Source organism: Pseudorasbora parva, chromosome 18 (assembly GCF_024679245.1).
Source record: "Pseudorasbora parva isolate DD20220531a chromosome 18, ASM2467924v1, whole genome shotgun sequence".
Classification (NCBI taxonomy): domain Eukaryota; kingdom Metazoa; phylum Chordata; class Actinopteri; order Cypriniformes; family Gobionidae; genus Pseudorasbora; species Pseudorasbora parva.
This window is the reverse complement of record NC_090189.1, coordinates 825,559-849,130: the sequence shown is the minus strand read 5'-3', so window position 1 is coordinate 849,130 and position 23,572 is coordinate 825,559. Positions and strand designations below refer to the sequence as shown.

The 23,572-nt window shown below is 44.5% G+C and overlaps 2 protein-coding genes across 2 annotated transcripts in view; one reads left to right on the top strand and one right to left on the bottom strand.

Moving 5' to 3' along the window:
• The first annotated feature begins 501 nt into the window (after positions 1 to 501).
• Positions 502 to 5,757, top strand: LOC137046636 (vimentin). Its single transcript, XM_067423932.1, has 3 exons — positions 502 to 1,169; positions 2,205 to 2,873; positions 5,665 to 5,757. Exons 1-3 carry the CDS (start codon positions 704 to 706, stop codon positions 5,724 to 5,726), a joined length of 1,197 nt encoding a protein of 398 aa, XP_067280033.1. The 5' UTR covers positions 502 to 703; the 3' UTR covers positions 5,727 to 5,757.
• A 3,072-nt stretch (positions 5,758 to 8,829) lies between these two features.
• Positions 8,830 to 23,572, bottom strand: part of nop14 (NOP14 nucleolar protein homolog (yeast)) — a 28,577-nt gene continuing 13,834 nt past the window's right edge. Inside the window, exons 10-18 of the mRNA XM_067423944.1 lie at positions 20,876 to 20,961; positions 19,171 to 19,306; positions 18,984 to 19,085; positions 14,360 to 14,513; positions 11,384 to 11,531; positions 10,511 to 10,658; positions 10,306 to 10,424; positions 10,071 to 10,226; positions 8,830 to 9,039 (exon numbers count right to left, since the gene is read on the bottom strand). Of these exons, the coding sequence (XP_067280045.1) occupies positions 8,943 to 9,039; positions 10,071 to 10,226; positions 10,306 to 10,424; positions 10,511 to 10,658; positions 11,384 to 11,531; positions 14,360 to 14,513; positions 18,984 to 19,085; positions 19,171 to 19,306; positions 20,876 to 20,961 (1,146 nt within the window). The 3' untranslated portion in view covers positions 8,830 to 8,942. The remainder of the gene's footprint in view (positions 9,040 to 10,070; positions 10,227 to 10,305; positions 10,425 to 10,510; positions 10,659 to 11,383; positions 11,532 to 14,359; positions 14,514 to 18,983; positions 19,086 to 19,170; positions 19,307 to 20,875; positions 20,962 to 23,572) is intronic.

Genomic DNA, 23,572 nt, shown 5'->3' with positions numbered 1-23,572 from the left:
CGCTGAAATTACAGTGACGAAAAAATAATAATAATAGTGCGGCTCACACACACGCTGGTTATGTGGCACGGGAGTGCGAAAGCCACTCGGCCTCCAAAATGACAATCATACGTGAGATACACTGCAAAAAATGCTTTTCTTACTCAGTATTTTTGTCTTGTTTCTAGTCCAAACATCTGAAAATTTTGAAACATTTACTAGACAAGTACAAATACTTGTCTTGTTTTGGGGAAAAATAACTCAAAATGAAGAGAGTTTTTGCTTAAAATAAGATAAATAATCTGCCAATGGGGTGAGAAAAATAATCTTGTTTTCTGTTTGAATTAAGATTATTTTTCTCACCCCATTGGCAGATTATTTATCTTATTTTAAGCAAAAACTCTCTTCATTTTGAGTTATTTTTCCCCAAAACAAGACAATTACTTTTGCTTGTCAAGTAAATACTTCTTGTTTTAAGAATGTTTAGATGTTAGGACTAGAAACAAGACAAAAATACTGAGTAAGAAGAGCATTTTTTGCAGTGTGATGAGGAACTCCAGCCTCCGAAGTCGGGTAAGACTGTCATGATCCGCATTTAAAACATGTCAAAGCCCTGAAAGATTTTCAAGAGCCCGTGTGAGATTCTTGGCAGCTCTATATAAACGCCGCCGAGCTCAACCGAGAATCAGGCACCAGGAGACATCTGGAAAACACGAGATTAGACATGAGAGGAACGTCGTATTCGCAGAAGAGTCTGAGCGTCAGCGGCTCCAGCCGGATGAGGGTGCAGAGCCCTTCGCCTTCCCGATGCCGAGGCTCCTCGTTCAGCCGCGGACGGGCCGGCTTCCAGGGCCAGGCGGTGGAAGTGGCCACCGAGATCCACCAAAACCATGCCAATGAGAAGGAGGAGATGCAGGAGCTGAATGTGCGCTTCGCCGGATACATCGAGAAGGTCCAGGCTCTGGAGCAGAGGAACGGCTCGCTGAGGGCCGAGCTGGAGGCCCTTCAGGGCCGCTTTAAGGGAGGGCCCACCGGCCTCGGGGACGAATACGAGCTGAAGTTTAAGGAGATGAGGGACCTAATCGAGGCTCTGACTGCAGAGAAGGGCGCGGCTGATATAGAGAGAGGCTACATCGAGGAGGAGGTGGAGGTCTGGAGGCTGAAGCTGGAGGAAGAGCTGGCTATCAAAGGTGAGGACCACGCTTTCCAGTACAAATAATACACAAATGACTTAAGATAGTGTTGTTTTCTAAGACTTTCAGATCGTTCCGAACAAATTAAACTCAGTCATGGTTTCCTGGTCAGAAATTTGACATGAACTCTTTATACCCAGAAGGTATATAATTTTGATCAGGAAGAGGTTCATCATTTTTAACTCCAACTAAGAAACTCACACTGGTAATTTCGATTGATGATTAAAATATGGAAAATACACTGTAAAAAAACTATTTTCTTAGTATTTTTGTCTTGTTTCTACTCAAATTCTTACATTAAGAAACATTTACTAGAAAAGTACAAATTATTGTCTTGTTTTGGAGAAAATAACTCAAAATGAAGAGAGTTTTTGCTTAAAATAAGATAAATAATCTGCCAATGGGGTGAGAAAAATAATCTTGTTTTCTGTTTGAATTAAGATTATTTTTCTCACCCCATTGGCAGATTATTAATCTTCTTTTAAGCAAAAACTCTCTTCATATTGAGTTATTTTCTCCAAAACAAGACAATTACTTTTGCTTGTCTATACTGTAAAAAATTATTTTAAAAAAGTTTCCTGGTTGCCTTAAAATTCAGAGTTAATACAATGAAATTTTTTTGAGATTCGACAACCTTTATTAAAATATTATTAACAGATTGTGTAAGCATATTGGGTAATTGTGTGTTTTATTTGTGATGGCGCAGCCAAATTGTGTTATTTTCATGATTTATCACATTTTTTAATAATATTTTGAGTTTCTGTTTATTAAACAAATTTCCTTCATTGTATCAACTCAAACTTTTTATTTCAATAATCTCAAGTAGTAAATACTTCTTGTTTTAAGAATGTTTAGATGTTTGGAATAGAAACAAGACAAAAATACTAATACTTTTTTGCAGTGTATTCTATATTTTAAATAGTCAAATTAAAATTAAAAAAAGGAGACCCAGTTTGAGCTCACACAGCCTGCATTGCATGATTAAAACATGAATTGTTCATTTATATAATGCCCTCACTCATGACTCCACAGAGGAGGCTGAAATGATTCTCCGCGAGTTTCGCCAAGACGTGGACAACGCCACGCTACAGAAAGCCGACCTGGAGAAACGCATCGAGCAACTGGTGGCCGAAATCGAGTTCCTAAAGAAGCTCCATGATGAGGAAGTAGCGGATCTCCTGAAGCAGATCGAGGAGTCTAAAGTGACGGTGGAGCTGGACTCCGACAGACCCGACCTGGCCGCCTATCTGCGGAACATGCGCGCCGAGATCGAGGCCGTGGCTGCCCGAAACGTCCAAGAGGCGGAGAAATGGTACAAAGGCAAATTCGACACTCTAAAGGTGCAGGCTAGCAAACACGAGGACCAGATGAAGACCATGAAGGATGAGATTAGCAGCTTCCACAATCAGGTGACGGATCTCCAGAACCAAATCGACGGCCTGAGGGCCCGAAACGCGGCTCTGGAGCAGCAGCTGGAGGACATGGAGGCCGCACATCTGGACAAGGCCGGCGGGCTGGAGGACATCATCGCTCAGCTGGAGAGCCAGCTGTGTGAGACCAAGATGGAGATGGGCAAATACATGGCTGATTATCAGGAGCTGCTTCATATCAAGCTGAAGCTGGACGCGGAGATCGCCACCTACAGGAAGCTTCTGGAAGGAGAGGAGAAGCGGCTCGGGATCGCCATCGCCGAAGTGGCGGGTGAGTAACACTGCAAAAAATCATTCTTACTCATTTTGTTTTGTCTAAATATCTAAAAATTCTTAAATCAAGACGCATTTACTAAACACCGTACAGGCCAAAAGTTTGGACACATTACTATTTGTAGGTCTCTTCAGCTCATCAAGCCTTGATCAAAAATACAGAAGAAAAAATGTAATATTGTGATCTATTATTACAATATAAAATATTAGTTTTTCAGTGTATTCTCCTCTAAATGCTGATGTATTTGTGTGCTCAGAGCTGAATGTTCAGGATGGTTCCTCCAGTCTTCAGTGATCATGATCCTTCAGAAATCATTCTCAGATGAGGATTCATTACGAGTGTTGGACACAGGTCTGATCACTAATATATGCTCATAACCTGAGATACTTTTTTATAATACTTTAATGAATAAAAAGGAAAAAAAAGAAGCAAATGATTTAAAATAGAAATCTTTTGTAACAACAATCTACACTACAGTCAGTCATTTGGGGTCAGCCATTTTGTTTCCTTCTTTTTCTGAAATAAATCAATAATTTTATTCAGCAAGGATGTGTTGAAAAGTTTTTTTATTTTTATTTTGAATAAATGCAGTTCTTTTGAGCCTTTTATTCCTCCGATATATTAGTGATCAGAACTGTGTCCAACACTCGTAATGAATCCTCATCTGAGAATGATTTCTGAAGGATCATGATCACTGAAGACTGGAGGAACCATCCTGAACATTCAGCTCTGACCACACAAATACATCAGCATTTAGAGGAGAATACACTGAAAAACAATTATTTTATATTGTAATAATAGATCACAATATTACATTTTTTCTGTATTTTTGATCAAATAAATGCAGACGTGATGAGCAGAAGAAACTAATTTAAATTACAAATAGTAATGTGTCCAAACTTTTGGCCTGTACTGTAAGTAAAATGACATTTTCTCTTCATAATGAAGAGAGTTTTTGCTTAAAACAGACAAAATGATCTGCCAATGGGGTGAGAAAAATAATCTGATTTCTGATTGAAATCTTGTTTCTTGTCTCCGTCCCAAACAGAAATCAGATTATTTTTCTCACCCCATTGGCAGATCATTTTGTCTGTTTTAAGCAAAAACTCTCTTCATTTAGATTTTATTTTCAACAAAACAAGGACAAATATCTCATGTCGTTTTACTGATCTAGTAAATGCATCTTGATTTAAGAATTTGTAGATGTTTAGACTGGAAACAAGACACAAATACTAAATAATAAAAGTATTTTTTTGCAGTGTGGTGCTTTAGATGCTCCTGTTAACGTATTAATGCACTGAAGTTTGTCCATTAGCTGTAAATGACACAAAAGTCTTTCAGAATTAGATTTCACAGAAATAGTATTTGGAGGACACAGACTTCCATCCAGTCGAAGGAGATCAAATTTGAATGAAGTTTAAGTATTTTTAAATAAATGTATAAGTAATTCTTAAATCATAAGTCATTTTCCTTCTCAAGTAAATGCATCTTGATTTAAGAAGGTTTTGATATTTTGCTCAGATTTTTGAACATTGATTTCATTTTTCGTGATTCTCCTAGCAATCCGTCAGCCATCAAACACTAACCTTCAGATTGTTCTGAACAAATCAAACTCACACCAAATCAAACTTCATGTGCTATCAGAATTACTGTAAATACAGATTTCCTAGTTGGAATTTCCTAGTTAGGAAACTAGACATGAATGCCCTTGTCAAGTCGTATTTACTACAACGTATTAATTGTCAACGAATGGGATGCTACATGTAACTTAAAATTAAATATCAACAATACACTTTGGCTTTAATCAGATTCCCCCAAGAGATAACATGTAAGAATAAACATTGTATCATCTATGATTCCAATCCTTTCCGACAAGAGGGAATTCATATCCAATTTCCAACTAGAAAACACCAACTAGTAATTTCCAACTAGGAAACTGACATATGATAATTCTGATACCACATCCACAAGTCTTAGAGAATTCTTGCAAACTCCATTTGTGTGTTCAGAGCTGGACAAACTACACAACTCTATTACTGGAGTAAAAGTACAGAAGTATTTGTTCTCAAAAGTACTTAAGTACCAAAAGTAAATGTCCTTCTTTAAGTCGCCGCATTATTGTATTATAGTTGTATAAATGCACATTATGCCATCATGGTTTAAGCCAGTCAGTGACGCTCCATCTGACACACTAGCAGACGACTAACTTAAACTCATTTAAATACTTGTAGAAAAGTTACAAAGCTGCTGTCACTTTAAGGCCGAATGCACGGATCCAATACACTGATACACATCTGATATTCTCACACTGTTCACCTTCACTGAAGACAGAATCAACTTTGTTTATGTGAATACTCCACTAAATGAGCATTTGGACATCCGTCTTCTTCCATTTTGCTCTAAACTATAAATCAGTGTTTAATAAATGCTGTGAAATCATTGAACTTCACGAGACTCTACAAGAGTGATTCCTGAAAGGCTTTCTGCAAAAACCCAAACACCTTTTAAAGAAGAAAAAAATCATCCACTGACTTTCAAAGCTGCGACAGAAACGACTTTCCACTTCGAGGACCTTGATAGAAATGTAGTGGAGTAAAGAGGACGATATTTGTCTTTCAGATGGAGTGAAGTTAAAGTCAGAAGATTACAGAAAAAATAATACTCCAGTAAAGCACAGAGACTCAAACAGTGAACTTCAGTACAGGACTCGAGTAAATGAGCTTCACTGTCCAGCTCTGTATGCGTGTGTGTGTGTGTGTTAATGTGAAGTGTCTTGATTTCCCCACAGTGACAGAAGAGAGAAGCGCATCTGTGTCCCGCACTGTAGAGACACACACCGCTGTAGCCTGAGGACTCAAACCTGACTAAACCTGTCCCGCTAAACTAGTTAACTGAGGCTCAACATGTAAACTGATGTCTCATGTAAAAGAACCAAAATGTTACCTGGAACTAAATAAAGCTTGAGTTTAATGCACACCTGTGTCTGTCGATTCCTGGAGTGTCTTCATCAGTTGATTTCTTGTCACTGTCGTCTTTGGCTTCATTAGTTGAGTTAAAAATCAACATGTTCCTGTTTGTATAAAGCACTACAGAAATAAATGTGACGGTATTTATAAAGGCATACGCAGCTGGGGCTGGAATATGAACCTATAGCATAACCTAATGATAGTTCAGGCCGGTTAAATCTGATCATAGATATGAACTTTATTAGTTGTAGTTCATGAATGCTTTGGAATACAGAACTCAAGGTTGCAGAAACGAAACACTTCAAAAAGGTTATAGACCTTCACTGTAAAGCAAATGTGCTGAAATAATCATTTATTTGATTAAAAAACAGTTTTGTAAAATAATTTGGCCTCTGAAATTAGTATAAAATCAGAAACAATCGGACACTATTGGAATTATCGCAAAAACACGTTTTCTAGTCGGAAATTACTAGTTGATGTCTCCTAGTTGGAAACTGGACATGAATAAGTAAATCAGTCATATTTACTCATTTTACTACTTATCTTATATAAATTAATGCTGCATTCACAGGCTATCAGAAATACTAGGTTTTTAGTTGCTAATTCCTAGTTGGAGTTGTCAAGTCAGAAATTCCTAGTTGGATTTTCCTAGTCTGAAATTCCCTGTTCGCAACTCCTATTTGGAAACTGGATGTGAAGGCTCAAGTCGTATTTACTACGAGAAAACTCAGAGAGAACACTCAGATGGCACAAAAACACCAAACTGAACGATCTCGTATTCATGACTTAGGAAGTGGGAAGTAGGACATTACCGACAGAAGACAGCCAGAAAGCAAAGCAGCAATAGTTCTCCTCTCCAACATGTTTACAGTTTATGGCACATCCAACTGGGAAACTCAAGGATCAAAACTCTCAGTTTCCCAGTAGAAAATACGACTTGAGAGACTGCTCAGGTTCAATTTTAGACAAGGAAACTCCAACTAGGAATATCCAACTAGGAATTTCCGACTAAGAAACTCCAACTAGGAATTTCCGACTAGGAATTTCCGACTAGGAATTTCTGGCTAAGAAACACATAGGAATTTCCGAGTAGGAAACTCCAACTAGGAATTTCCAACTAGGAATTTCCGACTAAGAAACTCCAACTAGGAATTTCCGACTAGGAATTTCCGACTAGGAATTTCTGGCTAAGAAACACATAATAAGAATTTCAGAGTAGGAAACTCCAACTAGGAATTTCCAACTAGGAATTTCCGAATAAGAAACTCCAACTAGGAATTTCTGGATAAGAAACATAATAGGAATTTCCGACAAGGAAACTCCAACTAGGAATTTCAGACTAGGAAACTCCAACTAGAAAACTCCAACTAGGAATTTCCAAACTAGGAATTTCAGGCTAAGAAACACACAGGAATTTCAGAGTAGGAAAGTCCAAATATGAATTTCAGAGTAGGAAAGTCCAACTAGGAATTTCAGAGTAGGAAACTCCAACTAGGAATTTCCGACTAGGAAACTCCAACTAGGAATTTCTGACTAAGAAACACATAGGAATTTCAGAGTAGGAAAGTCCAGCTAGGAATTTCAGAGTAGGAAACTCCAACTAGGAATTTCAGAGTAGGAAACTCCAACTAGGAATTTCAGACTAGGAAATTCCAACTAGAAAACTCCAACTAGGAATTTCAGGCTAAGAAACACAGGAATTTCAGAGTAGGAAAGTCCAGCTAGGAATTTCCGACTAGGAAACTCCAACTAGGAATTTCAGGCTAAGCAGCGCCAAATATGAATTTCAGACTAGGAAACTCCAAATAGAAAAACCCAACTATGAATTTCTGGCTAAGAAACGCCAAATAGGAATTTCAGAGTAGGAAACTCAAACTAAGCATTTCCGACTAGGAAACTCCAAAAAGGAACGTGTAATGTCGCTGTTTGAGGATAAACAACATCTGCAAAGTTATGAAACTCAAAGTTCAAAACAAAGGGAGATATTTTCTTTCACAGAAATCTCTTTAAGGACTAAAACAAACGGCTGGTCGACTACGACGAGCTTCTTCACGGGCTAGGCCATGTTGAGGAGACGACAACATTAGTGATAACCGCTATTAAACCAAACTATCCCTGTTAACTAACCTTGAGTTCATAATCATTAACCAGAATTATAAGCTCACATCAGTCATCTTTATTTCTATCGCTCTTCTCCAACACCGATTGTCAGAGCAGCTTTAGTGTTAAACAGGACAATACTGACGCAGAATTAGATCGTTTATAGAATTAAATTTGACCTAATCCTCATGAAGTGTGCATTATTGTATTTTATTATCTTTAATTCACCTTTTCGTCAGCATTTTGTGACTTTTTCCTCTGTTGAATTAGGGATCAGCAACAGCTCAGTAGAAACGTTGACAGCCACTCATCAAGTCATCACTAAATTGGATTAATTTGGACGGTCACGCTGAAAGTGTGCGGTTTTCATAAGAGGATCTGAAGACTTTGTGTCGAGGGGAAATAATATAAGCGAGCAATTACTGCTATTACGTCTCGTTTCTGACCCTGTGTTGATGTAAATAAATGGAGTGGATTCGTAGAGTCTTACAGTGGGAGTCGGGAATCGGAGTCGACTATAAAAAACCTGGAATCGAACACCCCTTCATATTCAGTGTGTGTGTGCGTGAGGTAATCGGAGCTGCTCACAAGCCCCGCCCTCTTCCTGAAAGGGGGCGGGGAGCAGCAGCTCATTTAAAAGTACACACACACAAAAGCAGTGCCTCAAAAAGTGACAATTTTAACATGCTATAAAAAATTATCTTTGGGTATTTTGAGCTGAACCACACACACACACACACACACACACACACACACACACACACCTTGTAAAAAGGAGCATTATAGGACTTCTTTAAGCTTTCAAATGAAGTTTAATAAAATATATCATGGAAAAAATCAATAAACTGAGACACTGATGGTTAAAAGGTTAAAATAAGCGAACTGGATTATCCCGCATGAAGACTCACTGCAGTTTCCTTTTATTTCTCATAATGTCACGTACAAAACCCAGAGGAAACGCGCAGCTAAAGCAGTTCATGACAGAACGGCTGGTGTTACATCACTTCCTCTTCCTCCTCTTCAGGGCCTTCCATTCTCCCTCCTGATTGGCCAGACTGCCGAAGAGCTCCTTCACCTTCCTCTTCCTCTCCGCATCCCTGACAAGCAAACACAACACCATCAGGGCGCAGTCACATGACCCGCCAGGGCGCAGGCAGTCACATGACCCGCCAGGGCGCAGGCAGTCACATGACCCGTCAGGGCGCAGTCAGTCACATGACCCGTCAGGGCGCAGTCAGTCACATGACCCATCAGGGCGCAGTCAGTCACATGACCCGTCAGGGCGCAGTCACATGACCCGCCAGGGCGCAGGCAGTCACATGACCCGTCAGGGCGCAGGCAGTCACATGACCCGCCAGGGCGCAGGCAGTCACATGACCCGTCAGGGCACAGTCAGTCACATGACCCGTCAGGGCGCAGTCAGTCACATGACCCGTCAGGGCGCAGTCACGACCCGTCAGGGCGCAGTCAGTCATATGACCCGTCAGGGCGCAGTCACGACCCGTCAGGGCGCAGTCAGTCACATGATCCGTCAGGGCGCAGTCAGTCATATGACCCGTCAGGGCGCAGTCACGACCCGTCAGGGCGCAGTCAGTCATATGACCCGTCAGGGCGCAGTCACGACCCGTCAGGGCGCAGTCAGTCATATGACCCGTCAGGGCGCAGTCACGACCCGTCAGGGCGCAGTCAGTCATATGACCCGTCAGGGCGCAGTCACGACCCGTCAGGGCGCAGTCAGTCACATGATCCGTCAGGGCGCAGTCAGTCACATGACCCGTCAGGGCGCAGTCAGTCACATGACCCGTCAGGGCGCAGTCAGTCACATGACCCGTCAGGGCGCAGTCAGTCACATGACCCGTCAGGGCGCAGTCAGTCACATGACCCGTCAGGGCGCAGTCACTCACATGACCCGTCAGGGCGCAGTCACATGACCCGTCAGGGCGCAGTCACTCACATGACCCGTCAGGGCGCAGTCAGTCACATGACCCGTCAGGGCGCAGTCAGTCACATGACCCGTCAGGGCGCAGTCACATGACCCGTCAGGGCGCAGTCAGTCACATGACCCGTCAGGGCGCAGTCACTCACATGACCCGTCAGGGCGCAGTCAGTCACATGACCCGTCACTCACCTGCTCATGATGTCACCGAGTTTCTCCCGAGCCAGGAATCGCGTGTCCTTCCGGATCTCCCTCAGCGCGCCCTTAAACTCGCGCTTGTACTTGTGCTTGAGGCGCTCGCTCTCCTTCTCCTCTTTAGTGTTCCCTCGCTTCTTCCCGTAATCCAGACTGCAGGAGGAAGGAGAAGAAGAGACGCTCAGTTCTCCGCTACAACCACAAACCAGTGTCTACCTCATGATTCGCTCACATTTGAACAATTTTAGGTGTGAAGAGTTTCAGTGGGATGGGCTTCTTCTTCTTGAACACAAGAGGTGCATGCTGGGAAGGTTTTTCGGGAATGGCGTCTAATATCTCACTGTGAAGATCCTGCAGGAGATAAAAACCGGAATGAATGAAAATGAGCCTGTGTGTGTGTGTGTGTGTGTAAGCACGCGTGATGAGCGAGCATTAACCTGCGTGCAGGCGGAGTAAAGCTCAACAGGAAGATGGTTGAGCAGCAGCGTTCTGATTGGCTGGAAGATGAGGCCGTATGACGGCAGGTCCTTATAGAGAGATGTGCATCGCTTCACCAAATCTAGACACGAATCCACGAGCGACAGCCTGAAACAAACACATTCAGACTGATTATATTAATAAATATAAAAAACAGAACATTTCAGACACACTTTTAATTAAGGACTACATTACCCATGATTCTGCAGCAAAATCTCCACCAATCAGAAAATCTTAAAAAGCAAGAGCTCCGCCCACTGCCATGAAGCACTGCAGATTACGCCTCATGGTGTTACTTTAGTATTATATACGGGCGGAGCTCTCGCTTTCTTCAGATTTCCTGATTGGTGGAGATTTTACTGCAGAATCATGGGTAATGTATGATCATCTCACTAAAAATATGATTAAAGTTATTCAACTTATTATACAAATAAAATGTATGAATTAGGTCGTATTTAATTCTATAAACTATAATACTGATCTGCCAACATTGTCTCTCTATGATAAATTAAAATAAGCTGATAACATCACTGTTTACTCCAGAACGACTGTACAGCCAAATCTAATTCTGCTGCAGTATTATCCTGTTTGACACTGAAGCTGCTCTGACACAATCGTGATTGTAAAAGCGCTATATAAATAAAGTTGATTGATTGATTGATTAATGTAGTTTCCCACTGCTGCTAAAAAATAATAACTCAAGACATTAAACATGTGTGTGCATGTGAGAGTGTGTGTGTGTGTGTGTGTGAGTGAGTGTGTGTGTGAGAGTGTTGTGAGTGTGTGAGTGTGTATATCTGTGTGTGTGTGTGTGTGTGTGTGTGTGTGTGGACCTGAAGTGGTCTCTCTCCGCTGGACTTCTGTGCGCTGTACTCAGTGACATTGGTTTCCTGTTCCAGCTGTGAGACGCGTTTGGATCCGTCAGAACCAACAGATCACTGTTCTTCCCCTGCTGTCTGAACGGACTCACCACTGTATAACCTACACACACACACACACACACACACACACACACACACACACACACAGTCACATGACCGTAACAGACCAAGTTCGGCTGACGGTCATTCAGAATCAAACACTATTTACGCAAGTCTTAATATCGTCAGTCATTCTCAAAAACTCCCACCACAGCCAGATGAGACATCAGTTAACACAGCAGTGATTCTATATATCTGCTGCTCGTGAACACACACACACACTCCGTCTCACAGTGACACACACTCACAGTCACACACAAAGTCTCAGAGTGACACACACTAACAGTCACACACACACACACACACACACACACACAGATATACACACTCACAACACTCTCACACACTCACTGTCACACACACACACGCAGTCTCACAGTGACACACACCCAGTCTCACACCCACACAGTCACACACAGTGTTACACACACATTGACAGTCACACACAGTCACACACACACAGAGACACACACGCTCTCAGTCACACACACAGTCTCACACACACACACAGTCACAAACAGAGACACACAGTCAAACACATTCACAGACACACACTCAGAGTCACAGTCTCACAGTCACACACACACACACACAGTCACAGTCACAGTGTCACAGTCACACACACACAGTCACACACACACACAGTCACAGTCTCACAGTCACACACTCACAGTTACACAGTCTTACACACACAGTCACACACACACACACACAGTCACACACACAGTCACACACACACAGTCAGTCACACACTCTTACACACACAGTCACACACTCTTACACACACAGTCACAGTCACAGAGTCACAGTCACACAGTCACAGAGTCACAGTCACAGAGTCACAGTCACAGAGTCAGTCACACAGTCACAGAGTCACAGTCACAGAGTCACAGTCACAGTGTCACAGACACACAGTCACAGAGTCACAGAGTCACAGTCACACAGTCACAGTCACAGTCACAGTCACAGAGTCACACAGTCACACAGTCAGTCACAGTCACAGTCTCAGTCACACAGTCACAGTCACAGTCACAGTCACAGTCACAGTCACACAGTCAGTCACACAGTCACAGTCAGTCTCAGTCACAGAGTCACACAGTCACAGTCAGTCTCAGTCACAGAGTCACACAGTCACAGTGTCTCACAGTCACAGTCTCACAGTCTCACAGTCAGTCACACAGTCACAGTCAGTCACACAGTCACAGTCAGTCACACAGTCACAGTCTCACACTCACAGTCTCACACTCACAGTCACAGTCTCACAGTCAGTCACAGAGTCAGTCACACAGTCACAGTCACACACAGTCACACAGTCAGTCACACAGTCAGTCACAGTCGCACAGTCACAGTCGCACAGTCACAGAGTCACAGTCGCACAGTCACAGAGTCACAGTCACAGTCGCACAGTCACAGAGTCACAGTCACAGAGTCACAGTCACAGAGTCACAGTCACAGAGTCACAGTCGCACAGTCACAGTCGCACAGTCACAGAGTCACAGTCACAGTCGCACAGTCACAGAGTCACAGTCACAGAGTCACAGTCACAGAGTCACAGTCACAGAGTCACAGTCACAGAGTCACAGTCACAGAGTCACAGTCACAGAGTCACAGTCACAGAGTCACAGTCACACACTCACAGTCACACACTCACAGTCACACACTCACAGTCACAGAGTCACAGTCACAGAGTCACACAGTCACACAGTCACAGAGTCACAGTCACAGAGTCACAGTCACAGAGTCACAGTCACACAGCCACAGAGTCACAGTCACAGAGTCACAGTCACAGAGTCACAGTCACAGAGTCACAGTCACACCCTCACAGTCACACCCTCACAGTCACACCCTCACAGTCACACCCTCACAGTCACACCCTCACAGTCACACAGGGACACACTCACAGTCACACACTCACAGTCACACACTCACAGTCACACACTCACAGTCACACACTCACAGTCACACACTCAGTCACACAGGGACACACACACACACTCACAGTCACACACTCACAGTCACACACTCACAGTCACACACTCACAGTCACACACTCACAGTCACACCCTCACAGTCACACCCTCACAGTCACACACTCACAGTCACACAGGGACACACACACACTCACAGTCACACACTCAGTCACACACTCACAGTCACACACTCACAGTCACACACTCACAGTCACACACTCACAGTCACACACTCACAGTCACACACTCACAGTCACACACTCACAGTCACACAGGGACACACACACACTCACAGTCACACACTCACAGTCACACACTCACAGTCACACACTCACAGTCACACACTCACAGTCACACACTCACAGTCACACAGGGACACACACACACTCACAGTCACACACTCACAGTCACACACTCACAGTCACACACTCACAGTCACACACTCACAGTCACACACTCACAGTCACACACTCACAGTCACACACTCACAGTCACACACTCAGTCACAGTCACACACTCAGTCACAGTCACAGTCACACACTCAAAGTCACACACACACTCTCACACAAAGTCATACACATACTCACAGACACTCACTCACAGACACTCACTCACAGACACACAGTCACAGACACTCACTCACAGACACTCACTCACAGACACTCACTCACAGACACTCACTCACAGACACTCACTCACAGACACTCACTCACAGACACTCACTCACAGACACTCACTCACAGACACACAGTCACAGACACTCACTCACAGACACTCACTCACAGACACTCACTCACAGACACTCACTCACAGACACTCACTCACAGACACACAGTCGCAGACACACAGTCACACTCACCTGTGCTGCTCTTGTCAGGGACTGTCAGGTGCAGGAGCCCTAGCAGGAAGTTCAGCAGCTCTGGGAAAAGCCTCTTAGACAGAGACACGAACTGCAGCGCCAGACAGCAGAGCATCAAACCCTTACACACGTCCTCCAGAGAGACCAGCACACACTGAAACACACACACACACACACACACACACTAAAACACTTCATACACAGAGCATCAAACCCTTACACACGTCCTCCAGAGAGACCAGCACACACTGAAACACACACACACACTAAAACACTTCATACACAGAGCATCAAACCCTTACACACGTCCTCCAGAGAGACCAGGACACACTGAAACACACACACACACACACACACACTGAAACACTTCATACACAGAGCATCAAACCCTGTGAAACACACACACACGGCCACACACACATGGACAAACGGACAAACACGGACGGACACACGCGGCCTCACGGCCACACACACAGACGGACACACACACACACAGGGAAGTACACACACATGGGGACACACACACGGAGACAGACATGCAGGGACGGACACAAACACGGGGACACACACACGGGGGAGGAAACACACGAGGACGGACACACACACACGGGGACGGACACACACGGGGACGGACACGGAGACGGACACGGAGACACACACACACGGGGACGGACACACGAGGACGGACACACACACACACGGGGACGGACACACACGGGGACGGACACGGAGACGGACACGGAGACACACACACACGGGGACGGACACACGAGGACGGACACACACACACACACAGGGACAGACACACACGGGGACGGACACACACACGGAGACGGACACACACGGAGACAGACACGTGGGGACGGACACAAACACGGGGACACACACACGGGGAAGGAAACACGAGGACGGACACACACAGGGACGGACACACACGGACACGGGGAAGAACACGGGGACAGACACGGGGACGGACACGGAGACGGACACACGAGGACGGACACACACACGGGGACAGACACATGGGGAGAGACACACACACACACAGCAGAGATGGGCATAAATACATGGAAATGTATTTAAAATACAAATACAAAATACTGTGAGGAAAAATTTATTTAAATACAAATACAGTATTTTGTATTTTGAAAATACACCAAATACATGTGAAATTGGCAATTCAGTGAAGGTATCCATATTAGGCTGTAATCTATCTGGGCCTATTCTGAATGCCAAAAAGCATTTAGATGTGTGCAACTGCTTAGAAACTTTCGTTTTGAATTTGAATTTCCTTTAGCGGCAGTTATAATAACACAAATTACGTCAATAACTCATTCGCCCTCACTTCTTTTTCCACTCCAACATTCCAATTATTCCTGCCCACTAAAAGCTGCACAGATATATGTGCTTACCCCGATAGGCCTATCTATGTAAATGATTTAGAAAAAGTTCCATCGATTCATATTTTATATTTTTGCTACGAATCTATGATATGTATTGTCATATGATTTCACTCATCCCTAACATGCAGTAACGTTAATACTTCAAACACATTTGACAAGCTACTTTAATCAACAAGTAGAATTGACCATGACATCCTCACCTTATTCCAACAATTTTGTAAAGTTGCCGATCCAAGGCTGGGTTGTACTAGCCTAGAAATCTAGACGCACCCTAGCGGCAGCGAATCTAATCTGCCACGAGTGCCGTCTAGCAACTCTCAATACACTTCTGAGCTGTAAAAACCAAACTCTGGTCGGGCCAATCACATCGTGTATAGAGTCGGTGGGCGGGGCTTAACATAATGACGGCAGAGTTGCGTTTGCGTGCTTCTAGTAAACACAGAAACTGGCGAACGGCGGTCTGTCGAATCAGCTTTGGCTCTGACTCTGGAAGATTTGAGTTAAGCTTTCCTCTGAGAAAAGAACAAAGAACGGCACTGAAGTCATTCTTAAGAAGGGAAGATGTGTTCAGAGTTTAGCCGACCGGATACGGCGAATGTTTAATCTATCAATGAGCTCCGCTTCACGTTGCTCTGGTTGGTGTAGCGCTATCCTATCGCGTGCAGAGGGAGTTTGAAAGACAACCGTTAATCCGCCCCTCAGATTGAGCCGTCAGTGGAGAGTTTCCAGACCAAACATCTTGATGTGGCTCCGGCTTGTCAGGCTAGGGTTGTACAGCTGCGGCTCACCTGAATGAATGTTGGGGAGAGGGGCGTCCCTTACGAAACAAAAATATATTGCAATATACTAGAATTTATATTGCAATACATTAGAAAATATATTTCAATGTATCAGAAACTTCCTCATATATTTGAAAATATATAGCAATATATGGATGGACAACCTATTGCTATATATTGATTCATATATTAAAATACATTGATATACAAACAAAACTAAATTATTTCATGTATGTTTATTGAAACAGAGTATTTTTTGTGAGTTAAGCAAGCTCCTGCATATGTTTACAGAGGTTGATTAACAATAGCCCAAATCAGATGGTGCAAATATATTTTCTATATTTAGAAAATATTTCTATTAGGGCCGGGACTTTAACGCATTAATTACGTGACTTTAACGCGTTAATTAATTACGCAAAAAAAAAATTTTTTTTACCACACTTATTTTTGCACCGCGGAACATTTTTTAATGAATGAGTTTCGACGGACCGATTATACTGGAACACCAACTAGCGAGTCACGACCAAGCCTGCAGTCTCCCTCTCATTTACTGAAGCTTTCGCGCCTCCATCGCCCCCCGGTGACCGGTCCCAGTATAGCCGCCCCTCTGTGATTTCTAATGGACGCGAGGCAAACTAAATAATAAAATTACACTTCAAAAATTTTCCCCCAAAGTTAGTTTATGTCACTGAAGGCAGTTATCATCACGATGATTTCATTTCAGGTGTTCGTTTTAAAAATAAGTTTACTTTGAGTTAGTTATTTGATGCTATAAAAACGGGGTGTGTGACGTCATGATTGACAGCTGAGACTGACGGCTTCTCTGAGTGAAGTTCTCACTGAGGCACTAACGGACTTTTTTCGAAATTTTTGGGAGCAGATTAGAGCTTTAGCTTTAATTTCTACATTTCCATAACTGTTTATTTCACACCAACATAATTAATTGTTCTGCATCTGCGAGAGTGTGGGCGGGCTTTAGATATCGCGACTGTACTTCCTGCTCTACTTCCTGCGCTCTACTGCGCAACTCCGGTCCCGAAATCGCTACTGCGCAGACTCGGTCCCAAGATGTCAGCGCCGTGCAAGGGCCGCCTGAAAGCTTCAAATCTGCCAAGCGGAAACGGATGATGTCGAGTCGTCCATATTTTTTTACGGTCTATGGTCACGACAACAACAAACCATGTGAACATGAACGAAGCTATGGAACGAAGAAGCTGATGAGACTGCTTTGCTTGGCCCCGTGGATGGGAAATTTTGTTTTAAAAAACGAAAGGATGGAAGCGTCGACAAGAGCACGGTTGTGTGCAAGCTATACAACAAGGAATTCGCGTATCACCGCAGCACATCGAGCCTCACATATCACAAATATGCTTTTGCTAAACTGGCAAACATGCACTGGTCTGCTGGACTGAAATAAATAAACAATATTTTGTTGATTAAGCTTATGTATTCAGTCATTATTCAATGGTATACTAAAAATACATGTGAAAAATTACTTCTCATTGTTCTCAGGTCAAATATTTATATGCAATTTAAATGCGATTAATTAATTACAAAGCCTCTAATTAATTAGATTAATTTTTTTAATCGAGTCCCGGCCCTAATTTCTATATTATATTTTAATCTGTTATATTTTAAAATATATGACAGACAGTGTACATTAGATTATTTCATATTTACCATGTATACAATATATATGATAATTATATACTATGTAATATAAATCAATATATTTAAGACATATGTTCCCATATAAATCTGATTATATTATCCAGTACATTGAGGTATATTATCTCATATAATTTTACATATATATTTACATATATATACAATGACTCTTCCAATATATAATTTCATATATTGTAGGATATATTTCAATATACATAGCAATATATTGAATAGTATAATAATATGTATTTATTCAATATATGAAAACGGCAATAATTGCAGTATTGTCCCATATATTGCAATATATAACTTGCATATATAATATATTATTATATAATATATCATATGATATATTACCATGTAAATTTCACAATATATGGAGACACATGAAATATATTGTCAACTAATATATTGAGAAATATATTTTTGTTGCGTAAGGGGTGTCTAGTAGATGCATGAAAACAGCTCCTGATAAAGAGGTTGCCTGGCTCAAAGTATTTTGAGTATTTTGAAAATACAAAAATACTCATCTTAAATGTATTTAAATACAAATTACATTCGATTTTTTCCAAAGGCTTTAAAATACAAAATACAAAATAGTATTTTGTATTTCAAATACGTATTTTAAATACATGTATTTGAAATACTGCCCATCCCTGCACACACACACGGAGACGGACACACAGGGACGGACACACACACAGGGACGGAGACATAGGGACGGAGACATAGGGACGGACACACGGGGAAGGACACGGGGACAGACACACACACCTTGCTGAGCGCCTGGCTGATGTAGAGGAACGCTGGCGTGGTCACCGGGTGCCTGAAGTCTGATGTGGGGAACAACAGCGCCGTGATCTTCAGCAGGACCAGCTACAACACACACACACACACACACACGTCAGCTCAGGATCAGCCGATCTCGCTGTATCTGTGTGTCGTGAGTCCATCTGCGCACCATGTCCAGATCAGGCATGGCGACGCGACCTTTGACCTCCAGCGCCTCCTCCATGCTGTGAGCGCTGTCGCTGAGCAGCGTCTGCACGGCTTTACAGGCGGCCTCCGGAAACATCTGACACAGACTGTAGAGCTGACTGCACACACACACACACACACACACACACACACACACACACACACACACACACACACACACACACACACACACACACACGTGTGTGTGTGAGAAAGTGAGTGAGTGAGTGAGTGAGCGAGCGAGCGATGGAGTGAGTGATGGAGTGAGTGAGTATGTGAGAAAGTGAGTGTGTGTGTGTGTGTGTGTGTGTGTGTGTGTGTGTGTGTGTGTGTGTGTGAGAAAGTGAGTGAGTGAGTGAGTGGGTGTGTGTGTGTGAGAAAGTGAGTGAGTGAGTGAGTGTGTAAGTGAGTGAGAGAGTGAGTGTGTAAGTGAGAGAGTGAGTGTGTGAGTGAGAGAGTGAGTGTGTGAGTGAGTGTGTAAGTGAGAGAGTGAGTGTGTGAGAGTGAGTGAGTGTGTGTGAGAGAGTGAGTGTGTGAGTGAGTGAGTGAGTGAGTGAGTGTGTAAGTGTGTAAGTGAGAGAGTGAGTGAGTGAGTGAGTGTGTGAGTGAGTGAGTGAGTGAGTGAGTGAGTGAGTGAGTGTGTAAGTGTGTAAGTGAGAGAGTGAGTGAGTGAGTGAGTGTGAGTGAGTGTGTAAGTGAGAGAGTGAGTGTGTGTGAGTGAGTGAGTATGAGAGTGAGTGTGTGTGTGTGTGTGAGTGAGTGAGTGTGCGAGTGAGTGAGTGAGTGAGTGAGTGAGTGAGTGAGTGAGAGAGTGAGTGTGTAAGTGAGTGTGTGTGAGAGAGTGTGTGAGTGAGTGAGTGAGTGAGCGAGTGAGGGAGTGTGTGAGTGAGTGAGTGAGAGTGAGTGAGAGAGTGTGTGAGTGAGTGAGTGAGTGAGTGAGTGAGTGAGAGTGAGTATGAGAGAGTGAGCGAGTGTGCGAGTGAGCGTGTGAGAGTGAGCGAGTGAGTGTGAGTGAGTATGAGAGAGTGAGCGAGTGAATGAGTGAGAGTGAGCAAGTGTGTGAGTGTGAGTGAGTGAGTGTGTGAGAGTGTGAGAGAGTGTGTGAGTGAGAGAGTGTGTGTGTGCGAGAGTGTGTGCGAGAGTGTGTGAGAGAGTGTGTGAGAGAGTGTGTGAGAGAGTGTGTGAGAGAGTGTGTGAGAGAGTGTGTGAGTGAGTGAGTGAGAGAGAGTGAGCGAGTGTGCGTGAGAGAGTGTGTGAGAGAGTGAGTGAGAGAGTGAGCGAGTGTGCGAGTGAGTGAGTGTGTGCGAGTGAGTATGTGTGAGTGAGTGTGTGAGAGTGAGTGAGTGAGAGTGAGTGTGTGAGAGTGAGCGAGTGTGTGAGTGAGTGTGTGAGTGAGTGAGTGTGTGAGAGTGAGAGAGTGTGTGAGTGAGTGTGTGTGTGAGAGTGAGTGTGTGAGAGTGTGAAAGTGTGAGAGAGTGTGTGAGTGAGTGAGTGAGTGAGTGAGTGAGAGAGTAATTATGAGAGAGTGAGCGAGTGTGCGTGAGAGAGTGAGTGTGAGAGAGTGAGTGTGTGAGAGTGAGTGTGTGAGAGTGAGTGTGTGAGAGAGTGAGTGAGAGAGTGAGTATGAGAGAGTGAGTATGAGAGAGTGAGTGCGTGAGTGAGTGAGTGAGTGAGTGAGTGTTACTCACGGGATAAGTAAGTTGACAGTTCTGAGATCAGGTGGATTCTGGGTGGAGAGTTCACCGACATACTCCAGCAGAAAGCCAAACAACCTCTGTACACAAGAATAAAACTCTGAACAATCTTATTCAACATACACACACACTGATGCTCCGATTGTGTGTTTCGCCTGACGCTCCGATTGTGTGTTTTGCCTGACGCTCCGATTGTGTGTTTCGCCTGACGCTCCGATTGTGTGTTTCGCCTGACGCTCCGATTGTGTTTCGCCTGACGCTCCGATTGTGTGTTTCGCCTGACGCTCCCATTGTGTGTTTCGCCTGATGCTCCGATTGTGTGTTTCGCCTGACGCTCCGATTGTGTGTTTCGCCTGACGCTCTCATTGTGTGTTTCGCCTGATGCTCCGATTGTGTGTTTTGCCTGACGCTCCGATTGTTTCGCCTGACGCTCCAATTGTGTGTGTGTTTTGCCTGACGCTACGATTGTGTGTGTGTTTTGCCTGACACTGAGTGTATGTGTGTTTTACCTGACGCTCTGAGTGTGTGTTTCGCCTGACGCTCCGATTGGGTGTGTGTTTTGCCTGACACTGAGTGTATGTGTGTTTTACCTGACGCTCCGATTGTGTTTCGCCTGACGCTACGAGTGTGTGTTTCGCCTGACGCTCCGATTGTGTGTTTCGCCTGACGCTCCGATTGTGTGTTTCGCCTGACGCTCCGATTGTGTGTGTGTTTTGCCTGACGCTCCGAGTGTGTGTGTGTTTTGCCTGACACTTTGAGTCTGTTTTACCTGACGCTCCGATTGTGTGTTTTGCCTGACACTCCGATTGTGTGTTTCGCCTGACGCTCCGATTGTGTGTTTTGCCTGACACTTTGAGTCTGTTTTACCTGACGCTCCGATTGTGTGTTTCGCCTGACGCTCCGATTGTGTGTTTCGCCTGACGCTCCGATTGTGTGTTTCGCCTGACGCTCCGATTGTGTGTTTCGCCTGACGCTCCGATTGTGTGTTTCGCCTGAAGCTCCGATTGTGTCTTTCGCCTGAAGCTCCGATTGTGTGTTTCGCCTGAAGCTCCGATTGTGTGTTTCGCCTGAAGCTCCGATTGTGTGTTTCGCCTGACGCTCCGATTGTGTGTTTCGCCTGACGCTACGAGTGTGTGTTTCGCCTGACGCTACGAGTGTGTGTTTCGCCTGAAGCTACGAGTGTGTGTTTCGCCTGAAGCTCCGATTGTGTGTTTCGCCTGATGCTCCGATTGTGTGTTTCGCCTGACGCTCCGATTGTGTTTCTCGCCTGACGCTCCGATTGTGTGTTTCGCCTGACGCTCCGATTGTGTTTCGCCAGACGCTCCGATTGTGTTTCGCCTGACGCTCCGATTGTGTGTTTCGCCTGACGGTCCGAGTGTGTGTGTTTCGCCTGATTCTCTGAGTGTGTGTTTCGCCTGACGCTCCGGGTGTGTGTTTCGCCTGACGCTCCGATTGTGTGTGTGTTTTACCTGACGCTCCGATTGTGTTTCGCCTGACGCTCCGATTGTGTGTTTCGCCTGACGCTCCGATTGTGTGTGTTTCGCCTGATGCTCCGGGTGTGTGTTTTGCCTGACGCTCAGAGTGTGTGTTTTGCCTGACACTTTGAGTCTGTTTTACCTGACGCTTCCTGATCTTATTCAACATACACACACACTGATGCTCCGATTGTGTGTTTCCCCTGACGCTCCGATTGAGTGTTTCGCCTGACGCTCCGATTGTGTGTGTGTTTCGCCTGACGCTCCGATTGTGTGTTTTGCCTGACGCTCCGATTGTGTGTGTGTTTTACCTGACGCTCCGATTGTGTTTCGCCTGACGCTCCGATTGCGTGTTTCGCCTGACGCTCCGAGTGTGTGTGTTTTGCCTGACACTTTGAGTCTGTTTTACCTGACGCTCCGATTGTGTGTGTGTTTTACCTGACGCTCCGATTGTGTTTCGCCTGAAGCTCCGATTGTGTGTTTCGCCTGACGCTCCGAGTGTGTGTGTTTCGCCTGACGCTCCGAGTGTGTGTTTCGCCTGACGCTCCGATTGTGTGTTTCGCCTGACGCTCCGATTGTGTGTTTCGCCTGACGCTCCGATTGTGTGTTTCGCCTGACGCTCCGATTGTGTGTTTCGCCTGAAGCTCCGATTGTGTGTTTCGCCTGACGCTCCGATTGTGTGTTTCGCCTGACGCTCCGATTGTGTGTTTCGCCTGACGCTCCGATTGTGTGTTTCGCCTGACGCTCCGAGTGTGTGTGTTTCGCCTGACGCTCCGATTGTGTGTTTCGCCTGACGCTCCGATTGTGTGTTTCGCCTGACGCTCCGATTGTGTGTTTCGCCTGACGCTCCGATTGTGTGTTTCGCCTGACGCTCCGATTGTGTGTTTCGCCTGACGCTCCGAGTGTGTGTTTCGCCTGACGCTCCGAGTGTGTGTTTCGCCTGACGCTCCGAGTGTGTGTGTTTCGCCTGACGCTCCGAGTGTGTGTGTTTCGCCTGACGCTCCGAGTGTGTGTGTTTCGCCTGACGCTCCGAGTGTGTTTCGCCTGACGCTCCGAGTGTGTGTGTTTCGCCTGATGCTCCGAGTGTGTGTGTTTCGCCTGATGCTCCGTGTGTGTGTGTGTCGCCTGACACTTTAAGTGTGTGTGTGTTTCGCCTGATGGTTTAAATGTGTGTGTTTCACCTGACACTGAGTGTGTGTGTGTGTGTTTCGCCTGA

Bases quoted from the DNA above. Each gene is read 5' to 3' on its own strand.
- LOC137046636 (XM_067423932.1), top strand. From the start codon at position 704: ATGAGAGGAACGTCGTATTCGCAGAAGAGTCTGAGCGTCAGCGGCTCC. The intron at 1,170-2,204 runs GTGAGGACCACG...ATGACTCCACAG, and splicing joins GGAAGAGCTGGCTATCAAAG to AGGAGGCTGAAATGATTCTC. The intron at 2,874-5,664 runs GTGAGTAACACT...ATTTCCCCACAG, and splicing joins CGCCATCGCCGAAGTGGCGG to TGACAGAAGAGAGAAGCGCA.